A 16963-nucleotide genomic window follows, 5' to 3' on the forward strand; every position below is an offset into this window, starting at 1 on the left:
GCCACAACTACTGAGCTTGCGCTCTAGAGCTTGCGAGCCACAACTACTGAGCCCAAGTGCCACAACTACTGAAGCCTGTGTGCCTAGAGCCCGTGCTCTGCAACAAAAGAAGCCACTGCAATGAGAAGTCCATGCACCGCAAGAAAGAGTAGCCCCCGCTCGCCACAGCTAGAGAAAGCCCATATGCAGCAACGAAGACCCAACGCAGCCAATAAATAAATAAAGATTAATTTTAAAAAATGATGAGCATTTGGGAAAAAAAAACATCAAACATGAACAATAAGCTGTGACTTCTGGTTGTGTCTTACTACAGGCTTAGTGCTCACAAGCACCACAAATTGTGAGGTCTTCACAGATGTCTATGCGTCAAAAGTCCTTCACTTCAAACCAAAGTGGTTCCCCCCAGATGCTTCCCAGGGGAGGAATCTCTGGTACAAACCAAAAGCAGGACCTGGAGTTTATCAATCTGCTCCTTTCCTGCTGTGGGTATTAGTTAGAGGCTGGTCTTTGTACAGGACCAAGTGGCACGCATGATGCCACTGCAGACACTGCTGGATGCGCACAGCTCCTTTCATACCACAACCTGAGGACGACCCTTCAACACTGGCTCCTCTGTGCCCCCGAAAACCAGGCCTTCAGCCCTGGCTGGTGGTGTTTCTCAGCCTTCCCCAAACTCCACCAACACAGCTCTACACCGTTTCTTTCTTCCACCTTCTAATATAAGCTCTCTGCTTTGGCTTCTCACACACTAAGTCCTAGACCACGGCCCCGAGTCACCCACCCTCTCCCTATCCACCATTAGACTGGGGTAGGTCACTACGTCACAGGACACTGGGATGGGGACCCTGTTCAGCCCCAGTGTTGAAGTCGATGTCCCCAAATCCCTGAAAAAGCCAGGCACACGTTGTCATATAGTCATAGAGAGGTTGGCTCCACCTGCTACCAACATATGCACTTTGCCTTTGCTCTGGATTTTGAAAACAGGCTGAGGACCACACTGTAAGGACTTGAAAGAAATGTGGGCTTTCTTTATTTAGTGTCTTTATTCACACAATTATCTTTTGCATATCTTTCAGTGCTTAGATTTCCAGAGTAGTCATTAGTGAGCAGAGATCTATGAATAACTCATCTAAGTACTGGCGACTGAAGCAGAAGCATTTCCTCAAAGTCTGGGAGATCAAGATCTACAGCCCTTGATGTGTCTGTAAGCAAAATGCCACAGAGCCGATAGCGCTCTCTCCTTCCTCTGATGGTGGAGAGTGGGTTAGAGAGGGTGCAATTAATACAGATGCACCCAGTCATACCACCACCTTCATGGGATGACAGCCTTAAGACTCTGGAAACTTCTCAGGGCAAATACCACTTGTTCAGAAACTGTCAGAATCCAAGCCTGCTAAGGTTGTTAATCTAAGAGACTGTCAGACTCATAAGCTGATAACATATTGCCATTCATGTTTTTCAAGTGCAAATGGGGTAGAGACAGTTGCTCCAGGTTAGGTTAAAAAAAAATCCAAATGCCAAAGCCTTTCTTGAAATTTAGATAACAGTGATAGCAATGCTATCTTCAGTCAGAGTTCCATAAAGTTTTGAAACTTTTAAAGCCAACTGACTATAATCTAGGGCTAAAGAAAGTTTGTGCACCAGCAACTAAAGTTGCTTCCAAGAAATAAAAAAAGCAAATCAACTGGGATTTTTCTGATCAGAGTTTCCATAACTGTAATCTGACAGCAGTAACTGTCAATGACATATTGCCGGGTTGAAGCATCATTCCACGTAAGGCATCTGACTCTGAGTGTGCTTTGGGTATCATCGACTAGCATGATCAGGCTGAGTTATCAGCTTTCGGCTTGAGTTTCAGAACTGCTTCTAAACCTGGGAGGTTGTTCTAAGTAGACTTGGGAGCTTGGGCTTATCTGACTGCTGACATAGCAGTGTTCTTCATTACAGAAAACAAATTGGGAAGGCTTTGAATAGGTCGATTCAGATGCTCTGGTTTATTATAGATGGTCAAGAGTCACTGCCCATGGGACGTTTCCCTGGATCTAAATCCAGTTGCTGTGGTCCTAAATTTCCATTGTTTAAATTCACCTGTTTCGTGACTTTTGTTTCCTTTCTCCACAGTGGAGTGGGTCCAGCTGGGAGGACTAGGTGGGCAGTCCAGAAAACAAATGGTGTTTACCAGTGGGCATCACCTCATTTCCCCTGTTTCTACACTTTATTGGTTGGAAGGATGTAAGACTAAAATGCAGGACATCTGGGGGTTTTGGAGAAGGAGCAAGTCAGGTTTGAATTTATGGAGGGTGAGAGTGGTCAGACCCAAGTTTTCTAGTCTAGCACCTGCACTCTGTCATCTTTGCCAAGAAAGGACACTTTTTAAGTAAAATGCAACCCGGATGTCTACACTCGACCTTAGGGCCCACAAGCTGTTCCCACTGTGAGCACAAAGTCACCGCAGAGTCACAGCACGGCCTGAGCTTCTTTTCTGATTGTGTCTCTTAAGAAAACAATACAGTTGGAACCCTCGCTTCCATCTCAATAGTTGAGAACGAAATACAATTATATGATGTAAACGCCAGAGCTCGGGTTCCCTGTGTCAGGTATGCATTACATACATCAAAAGAAAGGACAGGCCTATCGCTGGAGAAATGAAAAGATAAATGTTCTAGCCCTTCACCTGGTAACAGACACTTCCTCTGGTGGAGGAATGATGACACTGGTACATTTTCACACTAGACATGATTTTTTTTTTCTGTTGTAATGTTCTCTGGATCCAAAGGGACATGCCAGATACTGAGTGGCCACAGTCTACTAAGGAAGGTACCACGGGAAAGTGAAAGCAAAATATGTGTAGGAATCCTAGATCATGCCCCCAAATGCAATGTGCCCCTGTGTGTGTGTGTGTGTGTGTGTATACAGTTGTTTTAGGGATCATGAAAGTCAGGGGTGAGGAGTGATTAAAATGGGGGATGTTGGGTATGATGGGAAGCAAAGGATTTTAGATCATTTACTCAGGACTGTATCTGGTGTCTAAACCAAAGAGAGGTGCGGTACCCACCTTATTTGTTGCATCGATAAATTTGACTCCTTTATAAGAGACTGAAAGAATAATAGTAGGGACCTTCTTCATTTGCTCTGTAGACTTCTGAAATTAAAATTAGAAAGCTATTAGAGCAGTCTGTGTTCCATGGCAACTGTAGCACATAATTTTTTCTCTTGAAAGATAAAAATGAGCTCAGGTTAAAAACAACACACACACACAAACACACACCAAACACACTCTAATTTAAATGTATGTCTCTCTTCTCCTGGGCTTAGCTATGATTTGGGTTTATAAAGTATCTGCTTTGCACTTGAGGATTTAAAAAGAGCTTGTTCCCCTGCTTCATGTGGGTGAAGGAATACGCCCTTTCCCTGACCCCAAGGGGAGAAATGAACAGCCCTGTCCCCTATGCAATTTCAAACGACTATTCTTTTGACTAGAGTTAAGCCATGTCAGACTGAACTCTAAGCGTGAGTTTGGCATTAACAAAATACATGCCACCTCTCCCCATTTCTTCCTAGTTTCTCTCTTTCTTCAAGGCACAAGGCATGCCTGAATACATACTTAAAATAGGGATTTAAAATACATCATTGTGGGGACTACCCTGGTGGTCCAGGGGTTGACTTTGCCTTCCAATGCACGGGGTGTGGGTTTGATCCCTGGTCGGGGAGCTAAGATCCCACATGCCTCGCAGCCCAAAAACCAAAACATAAAAACAGAAGCAATATTGTAGCAAATTCAATAAAGACTTTAAAAATGGTCCACATCAAAAAGATCTTTAAAAAAAAAAACATCATTGTGAATTTTTCTTGGACCTGGCCAAATCTATAAAAGCTGATAGTTTACAGCAGAATTGCTCATGGCCACATAGGATATCATACCACTCCATGACAACTGAGCCCTCTGGGGGCAGGCTGTACTTTCAGCCACAGCAAAACCGGACAGTGCAGGCAACCTACTTTATCATTCAGAGCTGCTGTAATCCCTTAGGCTAAGTTCTTACAATAGATGTTTACAATGGCTGAATGTGCTTACAGTTTGCAGCTTCTACAGTTTTATGCACCTGCAAAATTTAGCATCTGCCTTTTCTGGTTAGTTTCATCATTCATCACAGGTCACTCACAGTCTGTTTACTTCATTTCCTGCTGTGGATACTCCTAATAATCACATTAAACATCAAGAAGAACCTACCTGACAGTTAGCCTGATGGATTTTCCAGACAAGACAGGTGAGAACATAATAGGAGAGAAAATACATAAAAAGGTGAGAGGAAACCATTTCAGTAATTCACAGACAGCACAGACTCATTAAACAGTAAAGAGAATAGGCTCTACAGATATATGTTGACGCAGTGAAACTGTTATTTTAGAGATTACTGCAGGCTTTTCCAGACCCTGTCTCTCCTCTGCTTTTACTGTTTTCTCATCGTTCTGTTTATTGCATTGCACAGTCTTATTATAACTGACATGCAAGAGCCTTCTGCTTTGAGTGTTCCACAACCAGCTGTCTTATGTATATTAAGGAAACTGAGAAAAATATGAACTTTCTTGATTTCTTCATTAATATTACCCATTTTCCATTTTTAAACTCTGAAAATGTGACCAGAATGAAAGAAGTTTGGATAGTGTGAATGAACTCATTGAACTCAGTAATGATAATTATATTTCATCTTTCACTTGAGCCACGGAAAAGGTGCTTCACATTTTCCTGGTTGTTTTTGACACATCTCTTTGATAGCTACTATATCCGCGTCAAAGATAAAGAAAATGGATTACTGAGAGTATTACTATTAAATATTAACTGCTTCATACAGTATAGAAAAAAGCAGCTCCCTCGAAGTGCTTTTTAACTAGTTTTAAAATTACCCAGACTCACCAGTTTTCTTTTGTGATTGCCAAAAAGAGATATTATGAAATTGGAATGTAAGGATAGATACTTTTATCTTTTTTAATGCTTTATCCAACCAGCTCTAAACAATGTGCAAGATAAAGCGAAGGCAAGGCTAGAGGAAATAACATGCAGTGTGCTGATTGTAAGGCAAGGCCGTGGGCTGAATCTGTAGAGAGGGGGCAGGAACAGGCAGTGGTTTGGTGGACTGAGTGTGTGTGTGTGTGTGTGTGTGTGTGTGTGAAGAATTCTTTGCAGAGTAACAATGGGTTTCAACAAATCACCTCGCTCATCTCTTGCTGTGAATATTCTCGTGGACAGATCTATCTGTAACATGAAATAATATACACCTAACCTAAGTTTAAAATACCAACATTTCATGTAGTATCAAGAAAAAACCCCTGAAGAAAAGAGAAAAAACCATTTCTCATTCATTGAGCAACTGAGTGGTTATACTAGGTAGGTGGCCCATGTGCTGGAAAAATGCAGAGTCTTCTTCAGGGGATGTCACACAGACCTCAGATTTTTGTGCAGACTCCGGTCTGCTGAAAGTGGTTGTCTAGTGCTGTGTTGAGAAGGATTCTGAGCCTGTGTTTGGGCTCCATCGTAAAGAGGGTTGGGAACGACGTCTGCCATGGGAGAAGGAGAGGACGGGGCACATGAAGCACACATCACCATTCCTGGCTTAGTCTGATACAGAGAGCAGCTACATCACAAATGTTGACACATGGGACAGAGATGTGAACGGAATGCTTCCAGAGTGCTGAGCAGGGAGAGCCTCACTCTGCATGAGGGAGTGGGCAAGTCCTCATCCATTCATTCAACCAACACCGGTTGCCTGCTAGGGGTGACTGACCTGGCTCTTAAAGGTTGGATAGGAATTTTCCATGTGGCAGAAGAGGACACAGAGGCTGTTTTAGCCACAGAATCAACACACACATATAAACATCTGGAAACTAGAAATAATATAGTGGGTTTGGGTAATTGGTGGGAGATGAGGCTGGTACAATAGGTTTGGAAGACTGTGACTTACTCCACCAAGCCGGGATCCACTGGAAGCTTTTAAGTAGGGATCAGATCTCTGCTGCAGAAAGATAGTTCTGGTGGTTGGATGGACTGGAACAGCTAGAGGCTGAATGCAGGGAGGCAGGAGGCTGTGGTGTAAATTCAATTGGGAGAACCTAAGCACCTGAGTTGAAGTAATGCTCTGAAGAATGGAAGGGGAGCCGCCATTCTGATAAGGAAGAATCAAGAGGATCTGCTGACTGATCCGGACAGAAGATGGGTGAGCGGGAGGATGCCGCGGACAAAGAGGCCATCAGCCGAGATAAGGAACACAGGAGGGGAATGTGCTTTTGCATGAAACCCTCTTGAATGTGATTATCAGTTTGATAATCAGGTGGGGATGTCCAGTAGGAAACTGGAAATAAGAATCAGATCTGGAAATCCAACCACATTGAGGGGGTGGCTGAGGATACGGGAGCAGATGAAGTGGCTCAGGGAGTGAACTAGGGCTTCCCTGGTGGCGCGGTGGTTGAGAGTCCGCCTGCCGATGCAGGGGACGCGGGTTCGTGCCCCGGTCCGGGAGGATCCCACACGCCGCAGAGCGGCTGGGCCCGTGGGCCATGGCCGCTGGGCCTGCGCGTCCGGAGCCTGTGCTCCACGACGGGAGAGGCCACAGCAGTGAGAGGCCCGAAAAAAAAAAAAGAGTGAACTAGAGGAGGTCTAAGAATCACCCCTCAGGGGATGGTTAATACTTAAGAAATGGGTAAGAAGAGTCAGTGAAGGAACCTGAAACCTGACAGCCGTATCACAAGTCAAGAAGAAGATTCCTTAGAAGGTGGGAGCAGTGCCTGATGCCAGGAGGACTAAAAAGGCCTAAAAATCTGTGCCTAGCACAGCAGCTGGCACACATAGGAGTGGCTGCTACTTTTACTGGGTTTCCTGGGTGAAACCCCTGGTTTGGGCAAGTAGAAAAATTTGTTGCTGATTTTATCAAGAGCAGCTTCAGGACAATGGTGACAGCAGACACAGAAAAGAACACGGTGCAATGAATGCCAAGAGGGGGACCAGAGAGCTAGAAAGACAGGCAGGTCAGGACACAGGCTCTTAGGCTGAAATGAGGGCATCAGCGGTGATTTCTGTCCTGATACAGAGATTTCACATCATATGTCCAGCCAAGCTGAACAAAGAAGAAAAGATAAAGGATGGTCATTTCTTTCTCTTTCGTGGGTGGCAAGAATCCCTGCTTTCCTAACTGGAGGCTGCACTGGGGTCCCAACGATGCAGGCTGTGCACAGGCCTCTAGGAATGGTGGTATTGGGGGCGGCCACAGGTTCCAACTTGCGGCCCAAACTGTACTTCTTTTTCCACTGAGTCAAGATAAGAAGATGATGGATCTGGCCAGCCACAGAGTTCAAAGGGGCTGTGGGAGGTCTTCAGGGTAATGCACCTCTGTTAAGGTGATTATATTTCTATAAGAGATACGGATCCAACCTCTTTCTGGACTCTAGAATCTAGAGGATTTTCTGATGGTGTAGTTTACAGAGCTTTAGAGAGGTCTATTCACACATAATTTTAATGAAAGATGAAAGCGCACAGAAAGAAGGTAAATATACTGAGTCTTCACTGGCTAACCAGGGAGGCAAGAAATCCAATAAGCACTGCATTTTAGGAAGGCTTTTCAGATATCAAAATGTGAGCTTGGAGCTTCAGGCTGATCCCAGGCAGCTGAAGTCCCACCCTCCCCAGCTTCTCTTCAGTGTTGTAATCACCTTCTTCTCCTGCCCAGGGACAAAGGCACTTAGTCTGGGGCTTCCCTGGTGGCGCAGTGGTTGAGAGCCCGCCTGCTGATGCAGGGGACACGGGTTCGTGCCCCGGTCCGGGAGGATCCCGCATGCCGTGGAGCGGCTGGGCCCGTGAGCCATGGCTGCTGAGCCTGCGCGTCCGGAGCCTGTGCTCCGCAACGGGAGAGGCCACAACAGTGAGAGGCCCGCGTACTGCGGGGCGGGGTGGGGAAAGGCACCTAGTCTGGACACCACTGCTCAGGTTACAAAGCATCTGCTCTCAGGCAGCTTGGTTTCTATGACCTATCTTCATGCTTTGCTGTGTTTCTGGATGGTGAATACTCCCATATGTGTATGTTAAACATTGAAGCTTTATTTATTTGTATAAACAGAATTCTCTTCTTCAGGCCCGTTTCCTCAGTAAAATGCTTAGGGCAAACTTTCTTTTGTGGTTCCCTTTTGTTTCTAATTGCTTTTTACTATGCTCCACTCTGTGGAATTTCTGAGGTTTCCCAGAGTCCTCAAATCCCCTCCCTCCAGCGCCAGCTTCACAGGAGAGACTAATTTGTAATGAGGACCTCTGCATACCTAATCAGCTACATACTCACGGGTAATGCCCTAAATTAACTTAACCTTTGCAGCAGCTTGTTCTCCCACTGAAAGCTGAAAGAATATAGTGATATTCCATTGTATTTTCTTCACAATTTCCTTAATTAAGATGATCATCCTTTTATTATTCTAAGAGAAAGAGTATTTAGTTATATAGAGATGTTACCTTTCTGAAACCAAAAATAAAATGCAACTTTTGAATCTTCAATTTAAAGCCAGTCCTTTATTTAGCACTTGGATTTATATTGTTTTTAAGCATCACACAGAACAGGGATCATAATTTTCTATCTGGAGGTGGACACCTGAAATATTGTTCTTAACAGGAAAAGTAACTGAACACTTTCAGAGCATTTTTTTTTTTCAAGAGGGGTTTTTGGATTCACCAAGGAATGAATCAACCTTGGTGAATCCAAAAATTCACCATCTTTTTTCTTTTCCTTTTAAATTACAAATTATGAACTGCTTGGAATATTTGTATCAAGTAAGAATTTGCCATTGAGCTTTTGTTCTAGCCTTACAGCACACCCTGAAAATATCAATAGTTTCTCATTTTCTAATGCAGAATCAACAGTATGAGAATATCCTTGTGAGACTGCAGGGACCTTTGCATCTCAGAGCAGGACTTTCACAAGTGTGAATGAGAGCAAAGAGGTTTATAACTGGGACTGGAAACACTTCAGTTGTGAGCTGTAATGTTGGGTTTGAGTCCAGAGTGACATTTATGCTCCTAACAGGAATCAACTGTGCCCAGTAATCAGCACACAGAGGAAAAAGAGTGAGGCAGTCTACGGGGAGGAGGTCACTGACTCTTCATTTTTTTTTTTTTTTTGCGGTACGCGGGCCTCTCACTGTTGTGGCCTCTCCCGTTGAGGAGCACAGGCTCCAGACGCGCAGGCTCAGCGGCCATGGCTCACGGGCCCAGCCGCTCCACGGCATGTGGGATCCTCCCGGACTGGGGCACAAACCTGTGTCCCCTGCATCAGCAGGCGGACTCTCAACCACTGCGCCACCAGGGAAGCCCTGACTCTTCATTCTTACAATACCCCGATAACTGCCAGGGTATTTTAAGCACAGACTGGCACAGATTTCCCAATGGTCTACTGCCATCCAACTTAGAGCGTATTTTAACCTACACACGGCTACCCTGAGAACGCTTTCTAGTTAGATATTCAGTGCTGAGTCATAACTATTAATTTTGCCATATAATATTTTCCTTAGTTTCAACACTTAATTATTATACTCAGTTTCAGCAAGTAAATTAAAATAGGATCAAACAATTATGTTTGGTAGCCTCAAGTGACTTTCAAATGATTTAAAAAATACACCAAACAAGCAATATTGTGGTGATTTTGTATGCAGTAAAACCAGCTACGTTGTGGGGATTATTAAGAGAGAAAAAACAGACCGCAAATCAGCCATTTAAAATGAACTCTTACCCTTTGGAGCTCAGTTTCAAGGTCACTTTCTGGGGAAAGCTCAGTTTCAAAGTCACTTTCTGGCCTCCCAGCTGACGGGATGGCTTTCCTTTTGCTCCCCCGCCTGCTCTGTGAGCCTCTGCCGTTCCTCGGGGTCCGCTGCTCTGGGGTGGGGCTTGAGGACGGCCCACACCTTTCTCGATTTGTCTCGCTTATAATGACTAGCACATGGTCTCAGGTGAACCCTATGAAGTCATTTTTAAGGGTCAAAAATGGCTAAATATCAGCAATTTCACAGGGTTTGATCTAAAAGCTGCTGAAATTCATGATTGTTAAAGGAATGAGCAAATGAATTAATGTACAGCAACGAGGAAGAAGCCAGTTTTATAAAGAAGAACCACTGTCCCAGCCTCTCGACACATGGAGAACTCAGGAGACGTTTCAGAGGGCTGAGGTACTCAGAGCCAGGCATGGAGGCCTTTGAATAACCTGGAGGAGAACCATGGATGTGACTAGAGATGCACCAAGAGGTTCCTATGGCGGCAAACGTGTCACAGATCTTGTGAAGTTCAGCTTCAAGGAGGGAAGGGTTAGGACTTCGTTTTGGCAACACGAAATTGGCTCAAACTGCAAGCAGTAAGATGAGAAGGAAAGACTTCTTGAGAGGACAGGATGATTATCAGCGACAGCTGGGAAGTTTCTCCATCTGGTCGTTAATAATAGTTTCCCTCATGTGTCCCTAATGACTTAGGGGTAAGTCTCACTTGGCTGGAAAATGAGGGTAAATGACCTCTCAAGGGCTTTTCTGGTCACAAGGACTCTGACCCAAAGGCTGGGCGAATACAGAGCCTAAGTAAGGCCACGTGACAAGAACAGACAGTGGGCAAGCAGCAGCCATTCAAACTCCTCCTCCGGCATCAGACTCGGCTATTGTACTGTGGAGTAACTCACACACCCTGGCCAGGTCTGCATGGCACAAAGCAATGCCCTCTCTCTCTATTCCTCTGGCCCTGGCTGGTATCCAGGCACTGTGGCAGACTGTTCTACCAGGATAGCCTATCTGCACAGCAGCCTTACTGGAATGCCCAGTGGACCAAGGCGGTGGTTCTCAAACTTTCAAGAGCATTCAAATAACATGGAGTGCTTGGTAAATGACAGACTGTTGGGGGCCACCCGTGGAGTTTCTGATTCAGTAAGTGCTACAGACCGAATGTTTGCATCCCCCTAAAGTTAATTTGTTGAACCCTAACGCCCAATGTGATGGTATTAGGAGGTGGGGCCTTTGCGAGGTGCTTAGGTCATGAGGGTGGAGCCCTCATTAATGGGATTATGTGTTTATAAAAGAGGCCTGAAAGAGCTCACTTGCCCCCTCTGCCAGGAGGGCATGGTGAAAAGACGGCCATCTATGAACCAGGAAAAGTGCCCTCACCAGATACCAAATCTGCCAGTGCCTTGATCTTGGACTTCCCAGCCTCCAGAACTATGAGAAATAAATTTCTCCCAGTATACGGTATTTTTGTTCCAGCAGCCCAAACAGACTGAGACAGTAAGTCTGTGGTAGGGCCTAAGATGTTGCATTTCTAACAAGTTCCCAGATGCTGCTGATGCTGCCAGTCTGGGGACCACACTTTGAGAACTTCTGCTCTAAAGATGCAGTTGATCAGTTTGATTGAAAGTCACTGTCAGAACTGTTCTCTGCTGCTATACGTACAGACTCAGTTGTACTGCATCTTAACGTTAATTCAGAGAGACATTAATTTATCAAAACACACTATGCTCCACTTGACAAGTGATTTCCAAAAATCCTTAGTTAGCAGTTAGCTGCAGCTCTTGGTATTATTTATTTATTTTAAGTATTATTTAATTCACCCTTTGTTCCTTAGGGACTGTGAAAGTATAAAACATTCTGCACATAAAATAAAGAGTTTGGGTCCTGAAGACAGATTCTAGAGTTATGTCTAGAATAGATGTTGACCAGATAGAGCTGATAAGCCCAGAGGTCATGCTGGAGATGTATGTTTTCTCGTAAAAGTTCCCCAGTTTGCCCTCAACTAGGAACACATCCAAGATATTAAGTTATGCCCCTGAGAGGTGTGACAAGCAAATATCAATGCGTCTTCTTGGACTGCTTCTGGGAGTATAAATTGGAACAACGTTTTTGTAAGGCAGTTTGGCAATACTTACCCAGAGTTTCAAGATGTGTACACTCTTTGACCCAGTCATTCTACATTTAGTGGCTTATTCTAAAGACATAATCAGACCAGCTGCAAAAGACTGAGGTATAGGGATCTTACCCAAAGTATTGGTTATAATTGGAAAAAATTGAAAATGACCTAATGACCAAAAAGGGGAACTGGTTAAATGTTTGGTTCAGTTATGGATTGGAATATTGTTCAACCAGCGCAAATAATATTGGGGATGAATAGTTATTGGAATAAAAATGTTTCAAAATATATTGTGTTTAAATATAGATTATAAACAGGCTCAGAATATTTCCATTTTTTGTAGAAAAGTGATGCTTATAAATGCATAACTAATCAGTCTGGAGGATTATGTACAAATGAGGTGTTAACAGAGGGGTGTTTACCACTTCTGGGTGGTAAAACTACAGTTGTTTTTATTTCTCTTTTCTATATTCCTATTTGAAAGTTGAATAATACTGAATGTGTATTGCTTTTGTAAGAAGCAAATGTAAAGTTTAAAAAATTTAATATTTTTTAAGTTAGAAAAGTCAACTGTAAATGTGCAAAAACACACGGACTTTTTCAGTCTATCACATTTAAGTACAGCTTCAGAGCGTGTATGTGTGTATGTGTGTGTGGTGTCATCCTGAATTTATGAAGGGACCCAATGATAAGCTCCTTCCTCCAGGGCCTCCTCTGCTCACTATAGTAAGAGCACAGGAGGGTATGTTTGGATTCCTGTCTTAGCTCCACCCTTTTCAAACTATGTGGCTAGGTATTTTAACCTCCCTTTGTCTTAGTTACTTCATCTGTAAAATGGGTATGTTAATATAGCATCTCCTTTGTGGAGCTGTTGTGAGATGACATAATTCCGTGCCTAGTATGTAGTGAACATCAATAGATTTGGGCTATTACTGCTATTCTGAGGATTAATGCTTTCGCTTAGCTTTTCAAAGCACAGCACCCCACTGGCAAAGGAGGGCAGAAGTAAAATCAAGATCTGTCAGCGTAACTGAAAAGTCTCTGCGGAACATACTCGAACTGCAGTGAAATGGTGGCCGCAGCAGTGAATGTTCAGCAGAACAATATATCTGAACCAAAAACAACTGACTCACTATGTTTAGAAAGAGAGCTTCATACAAGTGGAAATTCAAGACAGAAGAGGTGCATGACATCTTTCAGTGATGTGGAGCAGTGAGGGTGTTACATGGGAGAAAAGCCAGTAACGAGAGTAATAAAAACAAAAATAAAAAGTAAAGAGAACTGGGGTATGAAGATGATATGGGATAAGGTGATTGGGACCGTTTGGTGTTCCACTGGGTAGACTCCTAGGAAAATACAATACTCACGGAGCAAAAAGTACACACGAGCGAAGCACAGTGACAGGGGTTAGAAGGGCGGCTGTTTCGTTGTGTGTGTTGCTATCTTAATACACACACACAGACACACACACCACGTCCAAGGGCTTAGACCTGTATTTACCTGCCTTGTGCAGTACTTTTGAGAGAGTGAAAGATAAAACTTGATTCTTCCCTGAAACTTGGGCAACAGAAACTTTTAAAAAACAGTTGTTTTTAGGTTTTTTTTCTCAGCCTTGTTCCTAAGAAGTAGTCCCTGAAATTATTTCTGAAAATGACAATTCCTCAGAGAAGGGATTTGTATGAGGACTTCAGTTTGAGCCTCTCCTAAGGAGAGAGGCCTCTTAATTTAACATGTCCACCTGATTCTAAAATCTACCTTTAGTCAACCTTTCCAATCCATTCTCTCTGCCATTAATTTCTTTCCTTGCAAGCACAGAAAAAAGATGGTCTTCACACTTCAACCAAGGCACAGATGATTATGTGGAAATCTATATTAAAATTCAACTTTAGAATTGCTTCCAGATTAAAAGTTTAAAAATCATATAAAGTTAAAGGGAACAGACTCAACAAGAAGTCTGAACCATGGTGAAACTGTCTAAGTCCTTTGGGAAATAGAGGTTCCAAAACTGAAGTACACTGGAAGACTTGCTTATTCCTGACTTAAAAATAATTTTAAAATATTTCCTTTCTTACATCAGAAAGGCCGATTTCTACCTTATTATAGTTGAGAACAGATATTTCTTTTCTTTTTTTTTTTTTTAGGGAAATGTCCTTGAACGCAAACACCTGTGACACCTGTGAACATTTCTAACTGTCAACTATGGGATTAGGGGAAAGTCAGATTTCAGAGTATTAAATTGAATAGAATGGCCTACCTCTTACAGTAGCAGATGTTTCCTTATGGTACATTTAATGAGGGAAGTGAGAGAGTGCTATATATTAGTGATAAATATTCCCTGGGGCAAAACTCAGGGTTAGGGGATGGGGTATGAGTAAGTCTAGGGAGGCAAAATGGAATAGTAGGACCTCCTGTTGCCAGTACAAATCCCTCATTTCACCAAACACTGTACCTCTTAGAATCTTGAAGTGGGAGCTAATCATGCTAAAGAGAACTGAAAGGCCCAAGCAATCTATTTATTGCTTTGTAAAGTTCAGTCCTGTGGACACATTAGTTAAAAGAAGCAACTCCCAATAGAATTAGGAACAAATTACCTCCCCTAAATATGAAATGCAAAATTACATATAACATCGTATCTACAGTGTTCCTTCATTTTTTTCTCGCTTTTGGCAATGGTCTTTAAAAATTGGAAAGAAGAGGGACTTCCCTGGTGGCACAGTGGTTGGGAATCCGCCTGCCAGTGCAGGGGACATGGGTTCGAGCCCTGGTCCGGGAAGATCCCACATGCCGCGGAGCAAATAAGCCCGTGTGCCACAACTACTGAGCCTGTGCTCTAGGGCCCATGAGCCACAACTACTGAAGCCCGTGTGCCACAACTACTGAAGCCTCAGTGCCTAGAGCCCGTGCTCCGCAACAAGAGAAGCCACAGCAATGAGGAGCCCGCACACCACAACGAAGAGTAGCCCCTGCTCGCCCCAACTAGAGACAGCCTGTGTGCAGCAACAAAGACCCAACACGGCCAAAAATAAATAATAAATAAATTTTAAAAAAAATTGGAAAGAAGAGTGCAGGGCCCCTAAGTTTCTGAATACTCTCTTACATACTGTATACATAGAAAACCAGGGTAAGGACCCCATCAGAGGTGGGGAAAAACAAATGAAATAATCCAAAGCAAATCTATCCATCAATTTACTTGTTTTTCCAACGTTTGGAGGAAGAGGTCACATGTTTTAAGATTTTACTGAGCTAGCTAGACCCTTCATAGGCATTACCTTATGGAACCATCACAGCTACTTCGTAAGGTAGCTATTATACAGCAGACTCTGGGGCCACAGCACACACGGTTCCTGCCTTCTAAGGGGCACAGGGCAGGTGTAACCAGACGTCACACAGTGTTATGTGAGGTGTGACAGAGGGAAGGTTCCATGTTCTGTGGGGAATATGTTAGGGGAGGGTCGTATTCAGGACCGTAGAGCTAGGATTCCTCTCAGGAATCCTTATAGAAAGGAAGACTCTGGTTCTGAGCACAAATCTAGCTGGAAAACCCAACCAGGAACATAAAGGCAGCACTAAATGAATGTGTTCAGATTAAACGGATATCTTTTACAACTCCTCACATATTACTAATATGTTTTAAATTTTTAATTTTGAATAGACATGTCTGTAAAGCTGTCATGGGAAAGGAAATAAGCAGCCCAGTTGTACCACTAAGGTGAAAAATAATTCATAGAAATTATTCTTCCTAAAAGTATGCCTCAGTATCAAGACATGGATAGTCTCGTAGGCTTTTATTTAAAAAAAAACCAACAAAACTCTAAAAGATAAGGCAAAAACTACAATTTTACTTAAAAAATGATCAGGGTTTCTTGCAAGTTTCTATTGATTCTTTTTCACTAAACACAATTCAGAAGATAATTCTTCCAGGGATGGGGGGAATCTTACAATGAAAACCTGCATAAAAGTGTTTACAGCAACTCAATTCATAACTGCCAAAACTTGGAAACAACCAGGATGGCCTTCAATAGGTGAATGGCTAAACAAACTGTGGTACATCCATACAATGGAATATTACTCAGTGATAAAAAGAAGTGAGCTATCGGGTGGGATAGGGAGGGTGGGAGGGAGACGCAAGAGGGAGGGGATATGGGAACATATGTATATGTATAACTGATCCACTTTGTTATAAAGCAGGAACTAACACACCGTTGTTAAGCAATTATACTCCAATAAAGATGTAAAAAAAAAAAAAAAGTGAGCTATCAAGCCACAAAAGACACAGAGGAACCTTAAATGCATTCTGCTAAGTGAAAGAAGCCAGTCTGAAAAGGCTACATACTGTATGATTCCAACTACATGACATTCTGGAAAAGACAAAACTGTGGATGTAACAAGAAGGTCAGGGTTGTCAGGCGTTACGGTAGCAGCAGAGAGAAGGGGTGAGTAGGTGGAGCACAGGGGATTTTTAGGCTGTGAAACTATTCTGTACGGTATCATAATGGTGGACACATGACATTATGCACTTGTCAGAACCCAAAACACTGTATGACACAAAGAACGAATGCTAATGTAAACCATGGACTTTAGTTAATAATAATGTATCAATATTGGTTCATAACTGTGACAAATGTACTGCACTAATGCAAGATGTTAGTAACAGGGGAGACTGTGAGGGTGGTGGTGATGCAGGTACCTTTCTGTGCTTTATGCCCAATTTTCTTGTGAACCCAAAACTTCTCTAAAAGTTAAGTCTCTTAATTAAAAAATCTTAAGACAGTTTGAAGAGGAAAGAGACTGGTTAACCTGAACAAACAAACAGAGAAGTGATTCCATATTGTAGAATGATATGAATTACTATCATCTCACACATGTTAGTTAATTATGGTGTATTATTATTTTTTTTTTTGGTGGTACGCGGGCCTCTCACTGTCGTGGCCTCTCCCGTTGCGAAGCACAGGCTCCGGACGCGCAGGCCCAGTGGCCATAGCTCACGGGCCCAGCCGCTCCGCGGTATGTGGGATCCTCCCGGACCGGGGCACGAACCTGTGTCCCCTGCATCGGCAGGCG

General features: G+C 43.3%; 1 protein-coding gene across 19 annotated transcripts in view; it reads right to left on the reverse strand.

The window, feature by feature from the left end:
• Window positions 1-16963, reverse strand: part of ANKS1B (ankyrin repeat and sterile alpha motif domain containing 1B) — a gene marked incomplete at both ends in the record, with an annotated part of 1147860 nt that overhangs the window by 37487 nt on the left and 1093410 nt on the right. For all 19 annotated transcript variants that reach the window (XM_079714776.1, XM_079714773.1, XM_079714775.1 and 16 more), the window contains 2 exons: window positions 3056-3142; window positions 4232-4243. In XM_079714776.1, coding sequence (XP_079570902.1) covers window positions 3056-3142; window positions 4232-4243 — 99 coding nt within the window. The remainder of the gene's footprint in view (window positions 1-3055; window positions 3143-4231; window positions 4244-16963) is intronic.

The sequence above is a fragment of the Hyperoodon ampullatus genome (genome assembly GCF_949752795.1).
Source record: "Hyperoodon ampullatus genome assembly, chromosome: 11".
Classification (NCBI taxonomy): Eukaryota; Metazoa; Chordata; class Mammalia; order Artiodactyla; family Ziphiidae; genus Hyperoodon; species Hyperoodon ampullatus.